The sequence below is a fragment of the Podarcis pityusensis genome (genome assembly GCF_964106645.2).
Source record: "Podarcis pityusensis genome assembly, chromosome: 3".
Lineage (NCBI taxonomy): Eukaryota > Metazoa > Chordata > Lepidosauria > Squamata > Lacertidae > Podarcis > Podarcis pityusensis.
Genome location: NC_138026.1, coordinates 25,134,018 through 25,148,092, shown reverse-complemented (window position 1 = coordinate 25,148,092; position 14,075 = coordinate 25,134,018). Strand labels below are relative to the sequence as shown.

At 39.8% G+C, this 14,075-nt stretch overlaps 1 protein-coding gene across 4 annotated transcripts in view; it reads right to left on the bottom strand.

Moving 5' to 3' along the window:
- The window catches only part of SNTG2 (syntrophin gamma 2), a 217,319-nt gene that overhangs the window by 26,015 nt on the left and 177,229 nt on the right, over positions 1–14,075 (bottom strand). For 3 of the 4 annotated variants that reach the window (XM_080999174.1, XM_080999173.1, XM_080999176.1), the window contains exons 11-12: positions 13,653–13,691; positions 6,768–6,884 (exon numbers count right to left, since the gene is read on the bottom strand). In XM_080999174.1, the coding sequence (XP_080855300.1) occupies positions 6,768–6,884; positions 13,653–13,691 (156 nt within the window). The remainder of the gene's footprint in view (positions 1–6,767; positions 6,885–13,652; positions 13,692–14,075) is intronic. The other variant, XM_080999175.1, reaches the window with a different exon arrangement.

Genomic DNA, 14,075 nt, shown 5'->3' with positions numbered 1-14,075 from the left:
AAATAACATTTTACTTAAAATGATATAACTATTTTTAAATAAAAGTAATAGTTAGATCTAAATGCTAAATAATCCTTGCAAAAAGAGGAATTAACTTAATTTCCACACTGAAAATGAGACACCTTGTGCTAGTTTTCTTGAGACAGCTTCATTGCTTGTACTCTTCTTTTAGCAAAATAATATGGTAAATTAAAGATGTACAATCTTATGTACTTGAATGGTGTCTAATGGGTTGCAGATATCTCTGTGTGTGGATTTGATGCTTGTAGGAGTACTTAGCTCTCTAGAGTCTCTGAATTTTAAAGTAATCATTGTTCCCATTAGAAAAATGGAAAGAAAAAAACAAAACACCCAACCAGTTGATCATATTCCAAACAAATATTTCCAACAATAAAAGAGCAAATTCAGCAATCTTGCTCATAGTATAGATTTCATAGATAAAAACAAACAAAACAAACCCAACAAAGCCTATACAACCCAAGCAAATAGATTAAAGCTTTCTGATATGTCAGTTTTGCTAAAAAGGTACCATTGTGATCAAGGGATTAAGTCTTTCCTTTCTAGTGAATGTTTTTGCTGAAGTCTTCCTACAGTTCTTGAATAACAGATTAGCTTTTTTAAAAAATCTGGTTTAACCCATCTAGATTGACAGTGCTGATACACTGCTTTGTCCCTATAATTCAGCATTGATGAATGTGCTGATCTTCGCAAGAAGGGCTTCTTTGACATGTAGTTGCCAGATTTTCTATGCTGATGTTAAGTGAATTTTTCAAGAATATATATAAATACACAGCAGAACACAATTCTATGCATGGAAAGGCATAGGAGTGAAGAGCTTTCCTCTGCACTGAAATGAGGGAGCAGAAGATGGATTTGAGGGAACAGTGTGCTGGTAACCCTGATGGGTATGAGAATGCAAGGTGGCCAAAGGTCAAGGGGATAGAAGCACAGGAAGAGGAAGAAACTCAAATAACTTCAGCAGAGTGCAGAGGTGGGGGGAGAGTATCAGCTTCAAGAGTTTAAACGAGGAGAAATGCTCCTGGAACAAGGCTGGAAGGTGAGCCCCCCTTCTAGCAATAGAGATTCTGTTGGAGAAACTGGACATGGAAGAAGGGGTGAATTTTCTGCATGGGCACAAATCACCCCATGTACAGTGGTACCTTGGGTTAAGAACTTAATTCGTTCTGGAGGTCCATTCTTAACCTGAAACTGTTCTTAACCTGAGACACCACTTTAACTAACCGGGCCTCCCACTGCCACCGCGCCGCCAGAGCATGATTTCTGTTCTCATCCTGAAGCAAAGCTCTTAACCCGAGGTACTATTTCTGGGTTAGCGGAGTCTGTAACCTGAAGCATCTGTAACCTGAAGCGTCTGTAACCTGAGGTACCACTGTATAAGATAAGCCATTAGATGCAAGGTCAGTGCCTTCTATATAAGTGATTATGGCACGTCAGCTTATTCATCGGCCCATGAGTCGGAGTCTGTGTTATGTCTTGAATTGCTGAAGCAACAGATATATTTCCACATATAAGCTGTATGTATATACCAACATGTGGAACTGTATTACTGAAGCCTTATCTTCTGCAGCAATAATCTATTTTGGACCTTAAGCAGCCTGTGTAGTGACTGGAACTGGGGACAACTTCTGCTGTGTGGGTATCTCATATCAGAGTCCCAACAGATTCCACAATATAGCATTAGGTGCAGGCACACCTATCTATGAGGATTCTGCAAGATCCCTACTATTTCAGGTGGTTGGGAGCTTGATATGAGGGTGCTGGTTGCTAATTTCTCTCTACTGAAATAGTAAGGATGGTGTTTTAACTCCTAGAACCAGATTGGTGTCCTGGTTGTTCAGTACAAGAAAAAAAACAACAAGACAAGGTACAGGCCTAAGACTCCCAATAATCTTGGGTCCATGGGGTTAAAATGACATGTATTTGGGGACCTAATGTTTACTGCATCCTCAAGTAATCATCCAGCAGAGCTTTCCTCATCATCCTGCTGGTAAGGATGGGACCCTTTAGGCAACAGAGGCCTTCTGACTGTTTGGTCCATCATTTTGAGAAAATTCATGTAATTTTGAAAACTGCATTGTTTAGACAGGCAATATGAATTTTCTCTATTTTAACCAATCAGCATTTAATGTTGTATTGATGTTTTTACAGATGCTTTATGCTGATTTCATTCTTATATGCTGTACTGACACATTTTTATGAAAGTGTGGATTATAAATATGTAAACAAGTAAATTAAACCCCACATTTTCTATCTGGCAAAAGACAGGGGTCGGTACCGTACTTTTTGAAGTGTTTTTGTCTCTCCTTTTTCAAGGGAGGGGGGCGGGATGTGATTATCACAGGAAAAAGCCATATAGTTATCTTCCATTTTCCCAGCCCACAAAATGGGGGCTGAACAAAATGTGGCTCACAGTTTAGACCTGACATTCATGGTAGTTTTTCGGTCATACAGCTGTCTGTTTCATTTTCAGGGGGCGTTTTGGGTGTGTCCATGTGTCCAAAGTGGAGTTCGGGCCTATGCCCCCCAAAAGTCACCCCACACACTTTCAACTGCCTAGCACATCAGTGGTGTTTGTGCTAGGCAGTCGAAAGTGTGTGGGGTGACTTTTGCGGGGCATAGGCCCAAACTCCACTTTGGACACAAGTCTTCATAAGCATACGTAAATCTCTGGATCAGAGGCTTAATATTACCGACCTGTACTAAGCAATGCACAAGGTTTTGCATGACTAAAGGCAACCCCATCATCTTATGGAATGCCAAGTAACTAGGTTTTGAATCAAACTGAACAGTGCAACAAAACCTTATTTAAAAGCACACCTCCTGCTGAGGTGCTTGTGGTTTTTAAAGCAAGAAAGAAATATGAGTAAAACAAAACCTTTAAAATATATCTTAATGCAAGTATTCTAATCAAAATGACAAATTTGTTTATGACTCAGCAATTCATTATTATGGCAAATAGGGTAGCAGTGCATAAGCAACTTTGTCTCCTTCTAATAAAATTAGAAATATTATTTTGTAAGGGTGAAGCTATGAGTGTATTAACCTAAGGAGGCTGTATTAGAAGAACTGAGGTTGAACACATGAATCTTACAAAAATGATGGTTCAAAAAAGGGATGTGCATTGTGGAAACTCACAATAAACTTTCTATTTAGTCACAAACCAAGCTGTCTTAATAGTTTTCACAACCAGTGTTGTATGCATGCTTGGAATGCCAGTGTTTGGAAACTTCATGAAATCGATGGTTTAAGTAAGCCTTTCATCTTGATTGAAAACAGTTGTTAACTGTCTGGTTTTAAATCAAGCTGCTCCGATACAATTCTGAACATGTTCATCGGAATATGTGCATGTAATATAACAATGCAAAAGCAAAGTTGGCCTTCCAAAGTTTTTTGGAAAATTCCTACAGCACCTGTTTTTTCAGTTCTGCGAGCTGTTGGGATTGGGTCACAATCCTGTTTTTGTCCTCTACATTGATCTGTGTGTCTGTATGCACTGATGAAGAGAAATGACTATGAAGCTGCAAACCCACATAGTGTGTAATTGTGTTCAAGAGGTCAAATTTCTTCCATCGCTATTTGAACTCTGTCAGTTATATGCTATGAAAGGGAGGCACATGGCTTGCTATATTTTACCTTTTGTTGTCAGTGAGTATAACTGTTCACTGGTAGCTCTTGTCTCACTCACCCATAGATGCTTGGCAATCAAAGGGTATGACTTGAATTACCCAGTTTCTCCTAAGAATTCTCTGTTCAATGTTCTCCTTTAAACGTCTCGACTTACTAGCTGTGGAACATGGCATTCTGTTTGCCCTCCGATAACACATGCTGAGAAGTGAAGCCAGGCTTCTGTTTGCTCCACCTCTCACTAGGGAAGGGTAAGACAGGACTTGAAAGTTTCAAAACGCTTAGGGCGCTTCCTTCTCTCTTTACCAAACTGTTACATGAAAACGTTAAAAAGTAGGGACATAAGAACGGTCTCCTGGATGAGACAAATGGCCCGTCTTGTCCAGCATCCTGATATCACAGTAACCGACCAGAGGCCTACGAGAAGAACCCAACAAGGACAGGAGCACAAGAGAAATCTCTGTACTTTCCAGCACCTGGTATTTAGAAGTGTTACTGCCTCTGACCTATTGGATCCAGGCCAGAGGCCCATCTAGTCTAATATCCTGTTGTCACAATGGCCAACCAGATGCCTCTGGGAAGCCCATAATAAGCAGGGCCCTGAGTCCAGCATAGCAGTACATCCAAGTGTTAAGTACCACATTTTTCGCTCTATAAGACACACCCAACCATAAGACGCACCTGGTTTTAGAGGGAGAGAACAAGAAAAAAAATATTCTCTCCCTCTTTGCGCAGCGCCCCTTCAGTGAAGCGGCAGGAGAAGCAGAGCCCCTTCCATTTCTCCTCCTGCTTTGCTGAAGGGGCGCTGCGCAGAGAGGGAAAGCTGCGCAGCGCCTCTCCAGCGAAGCGAAGCCAGGAGAGCAAGAGGGATCGGTGTGCACTGACCCCTCTTGCTCTCCTGGCTTCAGTGAAAGCAACGCGAAGCAGCGGGAGTGCTCCCGCTGTGCTCCGGAGGCTTTGCGTTGCTTTTGCTGAAGCCATGGAGCCTGCATTTGCTCCATAAGACGCACACACATTTCCCCTTACTTTTTAGGAGGGGAAAAGTGCGTCTTAGAGAGCGAAAAATACGGTAACTACTACCCACTTGCTAATATTCTGTTCCTGGAACAGCATGGTGAAGGATCAACTCTTAATGCCTATGAATAAACAAATGCATTTCGTCGCTATAATAATAGTCGGTCAAATGTCCTTGGAAGCTCTTAAGTGGAGATGAGTGCCCACTGTCCTTTGCTGCCCACCCACAAAGTTTAGACAGACACACATTTGGAGGCTCTTCATAGAAAAGAAAATGAAGATGGTAGTGTTGCCTAATAATATGAAATGCAACTCCTCACCCACAATAATACAGCAAGCAGACTTAACATGGACACTGGTACCAGAGCCTGCAATAAACCCAGATGCCAACTTTGCTGCAACATACACCCAGACAACACCATCACTGGAGCCAACAACATCAAACATACCATCTCAGGCCTATTTAATTGATCATCTTCTAACACTGTGTATGCCATCAAATGCCAGCAGTGCCCTTCAGCTCTTTATATTGGACAAACAGGCCAAACCCTATACCAAAGGATAAATGGACATAAATCTGACATCAGGAATCACAAGACAGAGAAGCCAGTAGGAGAACACTTCAGTCTCCCAGGACATTCAATACAGGAGCTCAAAGCAGCAGTCTTATTGCAAAAGAATTTCAGAAACACACTTGAAAGAGAAGTTGCTGAATTACAACTTATCACTAAGCTGAAAACTATGGAGAAACCTGGTCTTAATAGAGCTATTGGATTCCTGTCTCATTACATATGCTAATTATCTGCATACAGCCCAAAGCTTGTAATTGCAATATGGTAGTTTGTACCAGTCAAATAAACTTATTCTACCATACTCATTTTTAGTGTTCACAGTCTATTCACATTTAGGAAGTGATTAACAACAACTTCAAATTAGCAACACTAATTAGTGATAATGACAATGTTGCTTTTTGTGATGGGCACACCTGTTTATAAGGAGCCAAAGGAACTGCTAACACGTTTTGACAGTCAACATCTTGCACTTAAGAACACAAGAAGATTGGCAAATTGTGTGAAAATTCGACCTCCTGACACCACAACACACTAACTTTTGAATTCCAAGTTTCAAAATATCAACTATTAGATTAAGAATAAAACATACAGGTTACATAAATATGTGAAAAATAGGCATGTTCTTATAAATTATTGCTTTACATAATTCCCCTATTTTCCTTAACCAAAAAAACTGAGTTTTTCAAGCAAAGGATTTGGCACTGTTCGTAAGACAATCTTGTTACCAGGATTTTTTTTAAAAAAAGAAGCGGGTGGAAGTTCCACGTGTCATTTTTTCCCTTCAGCGTCATATTATATTGTTGTAACTAAATACTTCCCTATCCTTTATGTTAAGTAAAGAAATCAGTATCTTGCGCCAGATCCCACACCACTAAATTGTTTGCCATTCCATCTCCATGCATCGTCTTTGTGTGTGTGTGTGTGTGTGTGTGTGTGTGTCTACAAGCATGAAGGAGGGAACCTGTGGCCTTCCAGTTGTCAAAAGTGGCTGTAACTAAAAATACAAGGCTTCATTCTAAAGATGGTGGCGAAAGAAAATTTTGTCCAAGAGACTCTGCTTTCAGGATGGTTCTAGACAGATTTTGAATGAGCACCAAGGCTTGTGACCTTTTTCTCTAGAGACGTGGATTGTAGAGGAAAAGGGTCAAAAGCCCTTACTGCTCATTCAGAAGTCACCATGCAATTGTACTCCTGCTCCTAATATCTCATGCTATCACATCTACCACAAACCTGCTACAATTATAATTTATTAGTTAGCTAGTGATGCTTTAGGTACCTGCATCAGGCCACCTGGGCCTCAACTTTGGCCCAAAAAGCAAAGAAAGCCCTGATGACATTATTAAAGCCCTGAATAAGTCCTGCTCCCAGTGATCTCCATGTTTTATGCATGGGAGAGAAAGATTAACAGTGTCTGAAAGAGTTGTTGTGAACATCCTTTTGTAAATTCCACTGTGCTTCATTATTCAATAGGAAGGGTCATTTTCTGTTCCAACAAAAAGAATTTCAATAACAATCGCATGCGAAAAGGTTGCTTACCGGTGGCGTGCTGAATATGTAGAATGACGAACCCTTCAATGCCAGGAACTTGAATTTATAGAGCTGAGGGGAATCTGCGCCCTGGAGCCTCTCATTCACCCACCCCATATGAATGACCTGCAGAATAAAATCTTTGAAAATGAATTTCAACTCAGTCTACCAGAAGTTATATATTACATAATCCTGCTGACCATCACTTCTACAATGGAAGAAGAAAGCACAATGGGCACACCAATGCTCTAAGGTCTCTAATGTGCAAACCCTCAACTTATGCAATCTATAGAGCATCCTGGTTCTTTCTGGTGTCGCTAAAACTAGCTGCTGAAAGTCATTGCACATAGAAGCTGAACAATGTTTAATAAAGTACATAATTTGATGTATGTGCATAGCAGCACATCTGTCAAAAACTGAGCAATGTGCAAAAATATCCACAAGGATTTGAGAATATGTACATATGTCATAGCCATCATTCAGTGACAGAGGACATACCCTGCATGCAGAAGATCCTAGGTTTAATCTCCAAGATCTATCATTAGGCATCTCAAACAGTAGGACTGGGAAAGACTTGACCAAAACTTGGTAGATCTGCTTCCAGTTAAAGAAGCAAGATGGATTGATGAATGGCTCTTGATTCAAGGGCAGGACAATGCCATATATTCATGGGATAGCTATATGGGCAAGTCCTATATCGCTAACGTAACCTTGTTTGTAAAGAATTATCTATTTTAAAGCAACTGCTATGTCATGCTCTCCTGCGGTCTGAAGAGCATCAACATTTATCAGATCATAAGGAATATACAGCAAGTAAACTAAGTGTAAATTACAAAGTTAATATTATATAAAACCATGGAGTAAATATATATTTCTCACCAAAAGATTATGAGTCAGGTCCAGAGAACTCCATTTAACATTTTACTCATAGAGTAGGGCATTCCCTACACACTTAAAAGCCACTCCTGGGAAGTAGGGGGCCTCTAGAATGGCATGGGGCATGGGATGGGATGGGGGAATCAGTGGAAACTGTAAGGATCACGTGGTTGCACAAGCACAAATTCATTTTCACTGGTGCAAGGCAACTTTTGATCCAAGCTTCACTCCTTATCCAGCTATTAATAACAAGTCATATTAATAACTGAAAAACAACAATCCCATTATTCTTCAAAGTAGTAGCTATGCTTGAAATGCATACATTTCAAGGGGAAAACTCTGCAGGTATGAAGAACCATGAGTATTGCTTTATGGGGAGTTTTTAAGGCTCCTTTATAATGTGTTCAAGAAGAAAGGTGTATAAATCCATTATATAAATAATAAATAAATAAATATGAAAGTGGCGTTCCATGAAGAGATTTTAGGATATCTGCAATCTTAAACTTGCTAACCCAGAAGTAAGTCCCATTAAGCTCAATGAGGCCTACTTCGGAGTACACATGTAGAAGATTGCACTGCTATCTCCATGATTAAACAAAACAATACATTATGTTAATACCCCTTCAGTGACATCCTCTGCATATGAATTGCTGTTTATCCTTTTTTAAAAAAACAACAGCTGAAAAGGGCATAGAGATACTGTAAAGACCGAACAAAAACATGAGCCTCTATTTTATGTAAAATTTATTTTGGAGATTATAAGTATTACAATAAATATAGGGGAGGCAAACTGCTGAGCATAAAAATGAAGAAGAAATAGGCATTTCACAAACATAATATGTAGGCTGGCAGGGTTGCAGCTGAAAACGGGAACAATGACTTCACTAGGAGTAAGATATGCCATTGTGTGTCATGTTGCAGTAAAAAATTAAGAAGGCAAAGAAAGTTGTAGCTTCAGGCATCTTAGGGTTGCTTGTTTGGGCTATTTATTCAAATACAAATGAGCAGTTGGTGACAGCAATTATATACAAGGGAGGAGGAAACTGAGAAAAGTGAAGCTGGAGCAGATTTTGCCCTTCTGAAATCTTGCGTGTCTCACATGAATAAGTAAATGGCAATTAAAACTGGCGATTACTCTAATAAACTTGCCAGGTTGCCTGAAGTTCTAAAGAAAGTTAGCAGTCATGATTCCCGTTAGAGATATCATGGAGGGGGATGGTTGGATCCTGATGAGGAATGGGAAGAGTTTAGGGAGTTGGAGCTGAACAACCCTGGGAAGGATCATAGTGGGATGCCAGCGGTGAAACTGGGACCCCAAGAAGTGTCTGAGTTTGGGGAGGAAGAGGCCAGTAGTCCAAGAAATTGAGAGTTGGACCCAGGGGAGGGACTACGCAGATTGGCAAAAGAGTGTTCTGCCTCTGTGACACCAGACACACCCCGGCACCACCACCTCTGGCAAATCGAATGCCGAATTGGCACCAATTCCCACAAACAGAGGGGTTAGTGCCAGCGCAAACAAACTTTGCAAACCTAAGCTACTTGAAGGAGTGTCTGCTTGCTTGCCTTGGTCCCGTTCTTCAAAAGGAAGGTGCAGGGGACATGTTGCTTGCTGGAACAATGCTTTAGATTGTGATTAGCCATGTATCTATATCGCCTCTCCACCTGCTGCACTTTTTAACCTGTGCCTTGCCTATGTATGCATACATACATCTGATGTATGCATTTGATACTTTGGCAGAAACTGTGCTGGGAGTTCAAGATCTTCATCTGGCAGTGAGGACTGCCATTGCATTAGCATGCAAATTATATGATGGGCTATTTTAAATACTTCAAAATCATAGATCCGTATATGTGAGCTACATAACTTATTGCACACAAAGCATATCAACTGCTCTTCCATAAATTATCACCAGCCTTCTCCATCAAAATGTGTTGCATAATATCCAGCTATCTATCTATCTATCTATCTATCTATCTATCCATCTATCAATCATCTCCCACCCTTCACTTAGTACTGTTTTAACCTTGCAATACATTCCTTGAGAAAACAAGCTCTTCCTTGCCCCAGCAAGCTTACAATCTAGAATTTGACTGCTGGTAGGGTGGCCATGTGTCTTACTTTATAGAGAAGAGTCCTCTCTTTGAAGGGCTGTCCAGTCCAAGCCTGGCTTGAAGTTAAAGAACCATAAGACGGGGGCAACAGGGCAGCAGACTGAAAAGGCACTTGGGTCATCTAGTTATGGGAGCTGTTTTGCATTTCTATTTTAAATGCTATTAATAATTTCTAAGTATGTATATGTAGATTTTATGCAAACCTGTATCATCTATTCATCTTTTTTGATGGAGAAACATTCTTTTTATTATGCATAAGTGGCCACTATAATTGCTGTGGACAGGCAAAGGCAGGACAGGCAAGAACAGAAAGCAATTAATGTGAGCAAATGCAGTTAATTATACTTAGAATTTGATTTCAGTTGGTAATGAAAGGTGGGTCTAAGCAAGAGCTTTTTTAAAAAAAATAAAAATAAAAATCTGCTTCTCTACAGTGAGATATCTTATTTCCAATATATAGAATACAAGTGCCCAGCCAACCATTACAAATCTGTTTTTCAATCTCTGAACATACTTCAAAATACTATAGTAATAAAACTGGATTGACACCAGGCTAGTAGTTCATATTAAGTCGATTAAAAACCTCACTTTAGACTTCCCATAAAGCAATGAGAGGAAAATTCATTTTAAGCTAAAAGAATAGATGGGTGTGCGTGTGTGTCCTCTGCATAAATAACACCATCACATTTATGGTTATATCACTTATCCAGTGAAGCTGTCCCATTTGTGCAACAGAAATGCCCCCCTCTCTCATTCCCCTGCTTGCTCCCCAAATTTATTTTGGGGTTCCCTCAGCCCTCTGGAGAAGATTGGGAGTCACATGGGACCCATGGGGAGATGAGAGGGAGGGGAAATTTTATTGCCCAAGCAGAAGCCCTGGTGTGAAGGTGACAACTTTGTTGGAGACAATCCTTAATGCTTCGTAAAGAAAACCACTGATCCATTGATGTGTGTGTGTGATTAGAAATTGAGTCACAAATCTAGCTGCCTCAAAAAATAACACAGCATTAAGTGCTTTCAGTGTTCTGAACATTTTGATAAATTATACAAGGCAGACTCGAAAAGTGCTAATATTTGGAGAGCAGGAATGGTTAACTTTCTACAAGTTCCAACTAGATGATGTACAAGTTTATGCTATGGGGCTGACATTTCATTTTCACACTGAGGCAAATATATGAGCCTACAAACAAACAAACAAACAAACAAACAAACAAACAAACGTCTCAAAGAATCATTACAACAAAAAATGGCTTAGCTGAATCAGTCCTTTCCAAATGTCTGGAATGAATTTTGCAGCAAAGGCAAAGCACATGTTACATTAAAAAGAGGGGTAATTTCAGATGTGAATGGAAAGAACATAGAAAGCTGTTTTAAGAACATAAGAAGAGCACTGCTGGATCAGTCCAAGCAAGACCTGATTGCAATAGTATCCCCCCAATTTGTGATTCCTAGCAACTAGTAGACATGGACATATTGTCTATGTTAGTGGAGCAGAACAGTCATTGATACCTAATCCTTTGTGATGTTGCCTGTAAGAAATAAACTGTGTCAGACCATCGCTTGATTTGCTCAATAATATCTACACAGTCAGGCAGTGGCTCTTCAGATGTCTAGGCAGAGTCTTTCCCAGGCTTACCAGGAATGGTTGAACCCAGGACATTGTCCCATGGACACACAGCAAGTTGTTAAACTATGGGATCTGTTGCTACAAGAGGTAGTGAAGGCTGCCAACTTGGATGGTTTCAAAAGGGGATTAGATAACTCTATGGATAATAAGACTATCAACAGCTAGTAGTAATCATATAATGGTAGTATTATTATCTCTGAATGTCAGTTGTTGGGGAGCATGAGTGGGAGAGTTCCATTGCACTCTTTGCTCTCTTGTGGGCTTCCCATAGGCATCTGCCTAACCACTATGTAAACAGACTGGTGCATTAGATGGGCTTATCTTATAGGCTCACCACTAAGCTACAGCCTTGATGTGAATGAAAGCAAGTTCCAAGTCTTGCTTCCAGTGCTTTCATATGTAATTAATTGAAGCAGAGACTCATGCATCTCCTGTCTAGGGGAAGATATGTGTATTATCAGTGTGAACGAGCCCCGCTTTTGGTATTAATGGTATGCACAGATGCAAGAACTGTGACTCATTTTTGCTTCCTGTATTTCAACAGCTCATTAATGTCTCTGACTGCTCACAGTGCCTGCCATTTGTTATCTAATTGTAGAGGTACGTCAGTGACACATGCTGCACATGTCTACGTTCCTTCTTACTTTCTTTGGATATTCCATGCTACTATAATTGATATCAATGATTCACAAACTGCACTAACAGCACACTCATAAAGATTCACTAGTTAATTTCTAAAAAGAAAATAGCTGGGATTCAAATTTAATTGGAAACCTTCCTCCTTATATATGGAGGTTGGCTATAGTAGACAAATTCACTGAATCTATTTCTTTATTTCCTTTCCTTTTATCTACTGTATTTACTCAAGTCTGATGTGCCATTGACTCTAATGTGCACCTCAATTTTCAGAACCTTGAAACCCAAAAAAAGTATTTCCTGGCAAATGTAAATGCACACCTTAATTTTTGCAACGTAATTTGGCCAAAAAAGGTGAGCGTTAGATTTGAGTAAATACAGTATATCCTACCTTTCTCCTGCTGCAAGACACAAGGTGGCATGCACATGCAGACAAAAATCCTCACAATTGATAGTTTGCTTTAGTTAAAATATGAAATTATAAGACATATCAACACCATATTAATCTTACAGGTGACAACACCCATAAGAGATCAGCCTTGCATTTTCTTGATCTAGAAATTATTGTTTTTCTTGATCAACCAAGTGTGCTACAGAAGTGAACTGCATGCGTTGAACACATGATATTAAATAAATATCTGGAAAGACGTTCACACACTTTGCATCATGTGCTCACCTCTTTCCCACCTCCCTGGATTTCCCTTTCCAAAAAGTCTAGGTGTCAATCTCCTGAGGGATGACATGCCGTTTGGAAACTAGTAAAAACTCTATTAAATTAGGAAGCAGTAATATGGGATGGGATTTTGATGAAGTTATAATGGGGACGCTACACCAATCCTGCACCCATGAGCAACACTCAATTCACAATAAATTGCTGGGTGGAAGCTCTGAAATATTCTTAGTTGTTGGAGGAAAAGCAGGGGATCTTGTCATCACAAAGCTGCAAGAAAGAGCAGTGTTAGGAAGCAGAGAGAAGTAGGCTGGATTCTTCTTCTCGGCTGCCACTTTCTATTAGTCTCCCTCTTTCTGTTAGCCCTTGCTTAACACCTTTTGGTCTCATGAGTGCAAAATCTCTGCAGCCTGCCTTCCACATGCCAATGGCAAGGTTGTGGTTTATGCTTGGTTGACTGGGATGGAAGACTACCAGGCAACTAGGAAGAGAAATGTTTTGAAAACACCTTAATGGACACGATCATTTGCAGAGCAAGCTAACTAATTGCATATTACATCATACAGTTGCTCCCCTATCACCACTGTCAGCTGTGATTCTGAAAACTTCCAAAATTCTAACCTGGGTCCTCTACTAATTGTTGAAATCTGTTTTGACAGATGGAATATCAGATAATAAAACATGCTTTCCCTTAAGGAATGCTTATATAGAGCTTTCAGTTACATGTGTCCGCTGCTATGCAACTTGCAAAAAGATAACTTTTGGCATGGTCCAAGCAAAGTTAAACTCTTCTGTCATTAATTTATTTCAGTGGAAACAATGTGCATATGTGCTCAGTTTTCCTACTGGCATCAGGGTCTTTTGAAAGTGCTGAACTTTGGCTTACATGTGCTCCTTTTTTTTTTTGGTGACTAATTGGAAGGCGGAAGTGAAATGGCAGACTTTTAGCAATAGCCAAAGTAAATTATCATACCTGATCTGAGGGAGAACAGCATTTATTTTCCATCTTCATCTGCAAAAAAAGAAGAGATATAGCTGCCATTTCATAATAAATCAGACTGTATCTTACATGTTTTGTATATAGCTAGAGTTTGACTGTAGAGTGTCATCTACATTGCAAACTAGGATGCAAACATACTATATTCACATTAGAGACATAAAATGAAAAAACAACAACAACAACCTATAGCTTTGTACATTATATCCTCATGGGAGGTGTGGGGGAGACTAAAGGCACTGTTCACTCTTTAATTCACTCATATCACACATTCCTCAGCTCAGCAAATCATTTGAATAAGGTATTCATAGGTGTGTTTTTTAATTATTTTCATCTGGTTGTTCATTTACTTTTACTTTATCACTGATGCTCAACTGTGGAAAGATACAATATAACTGT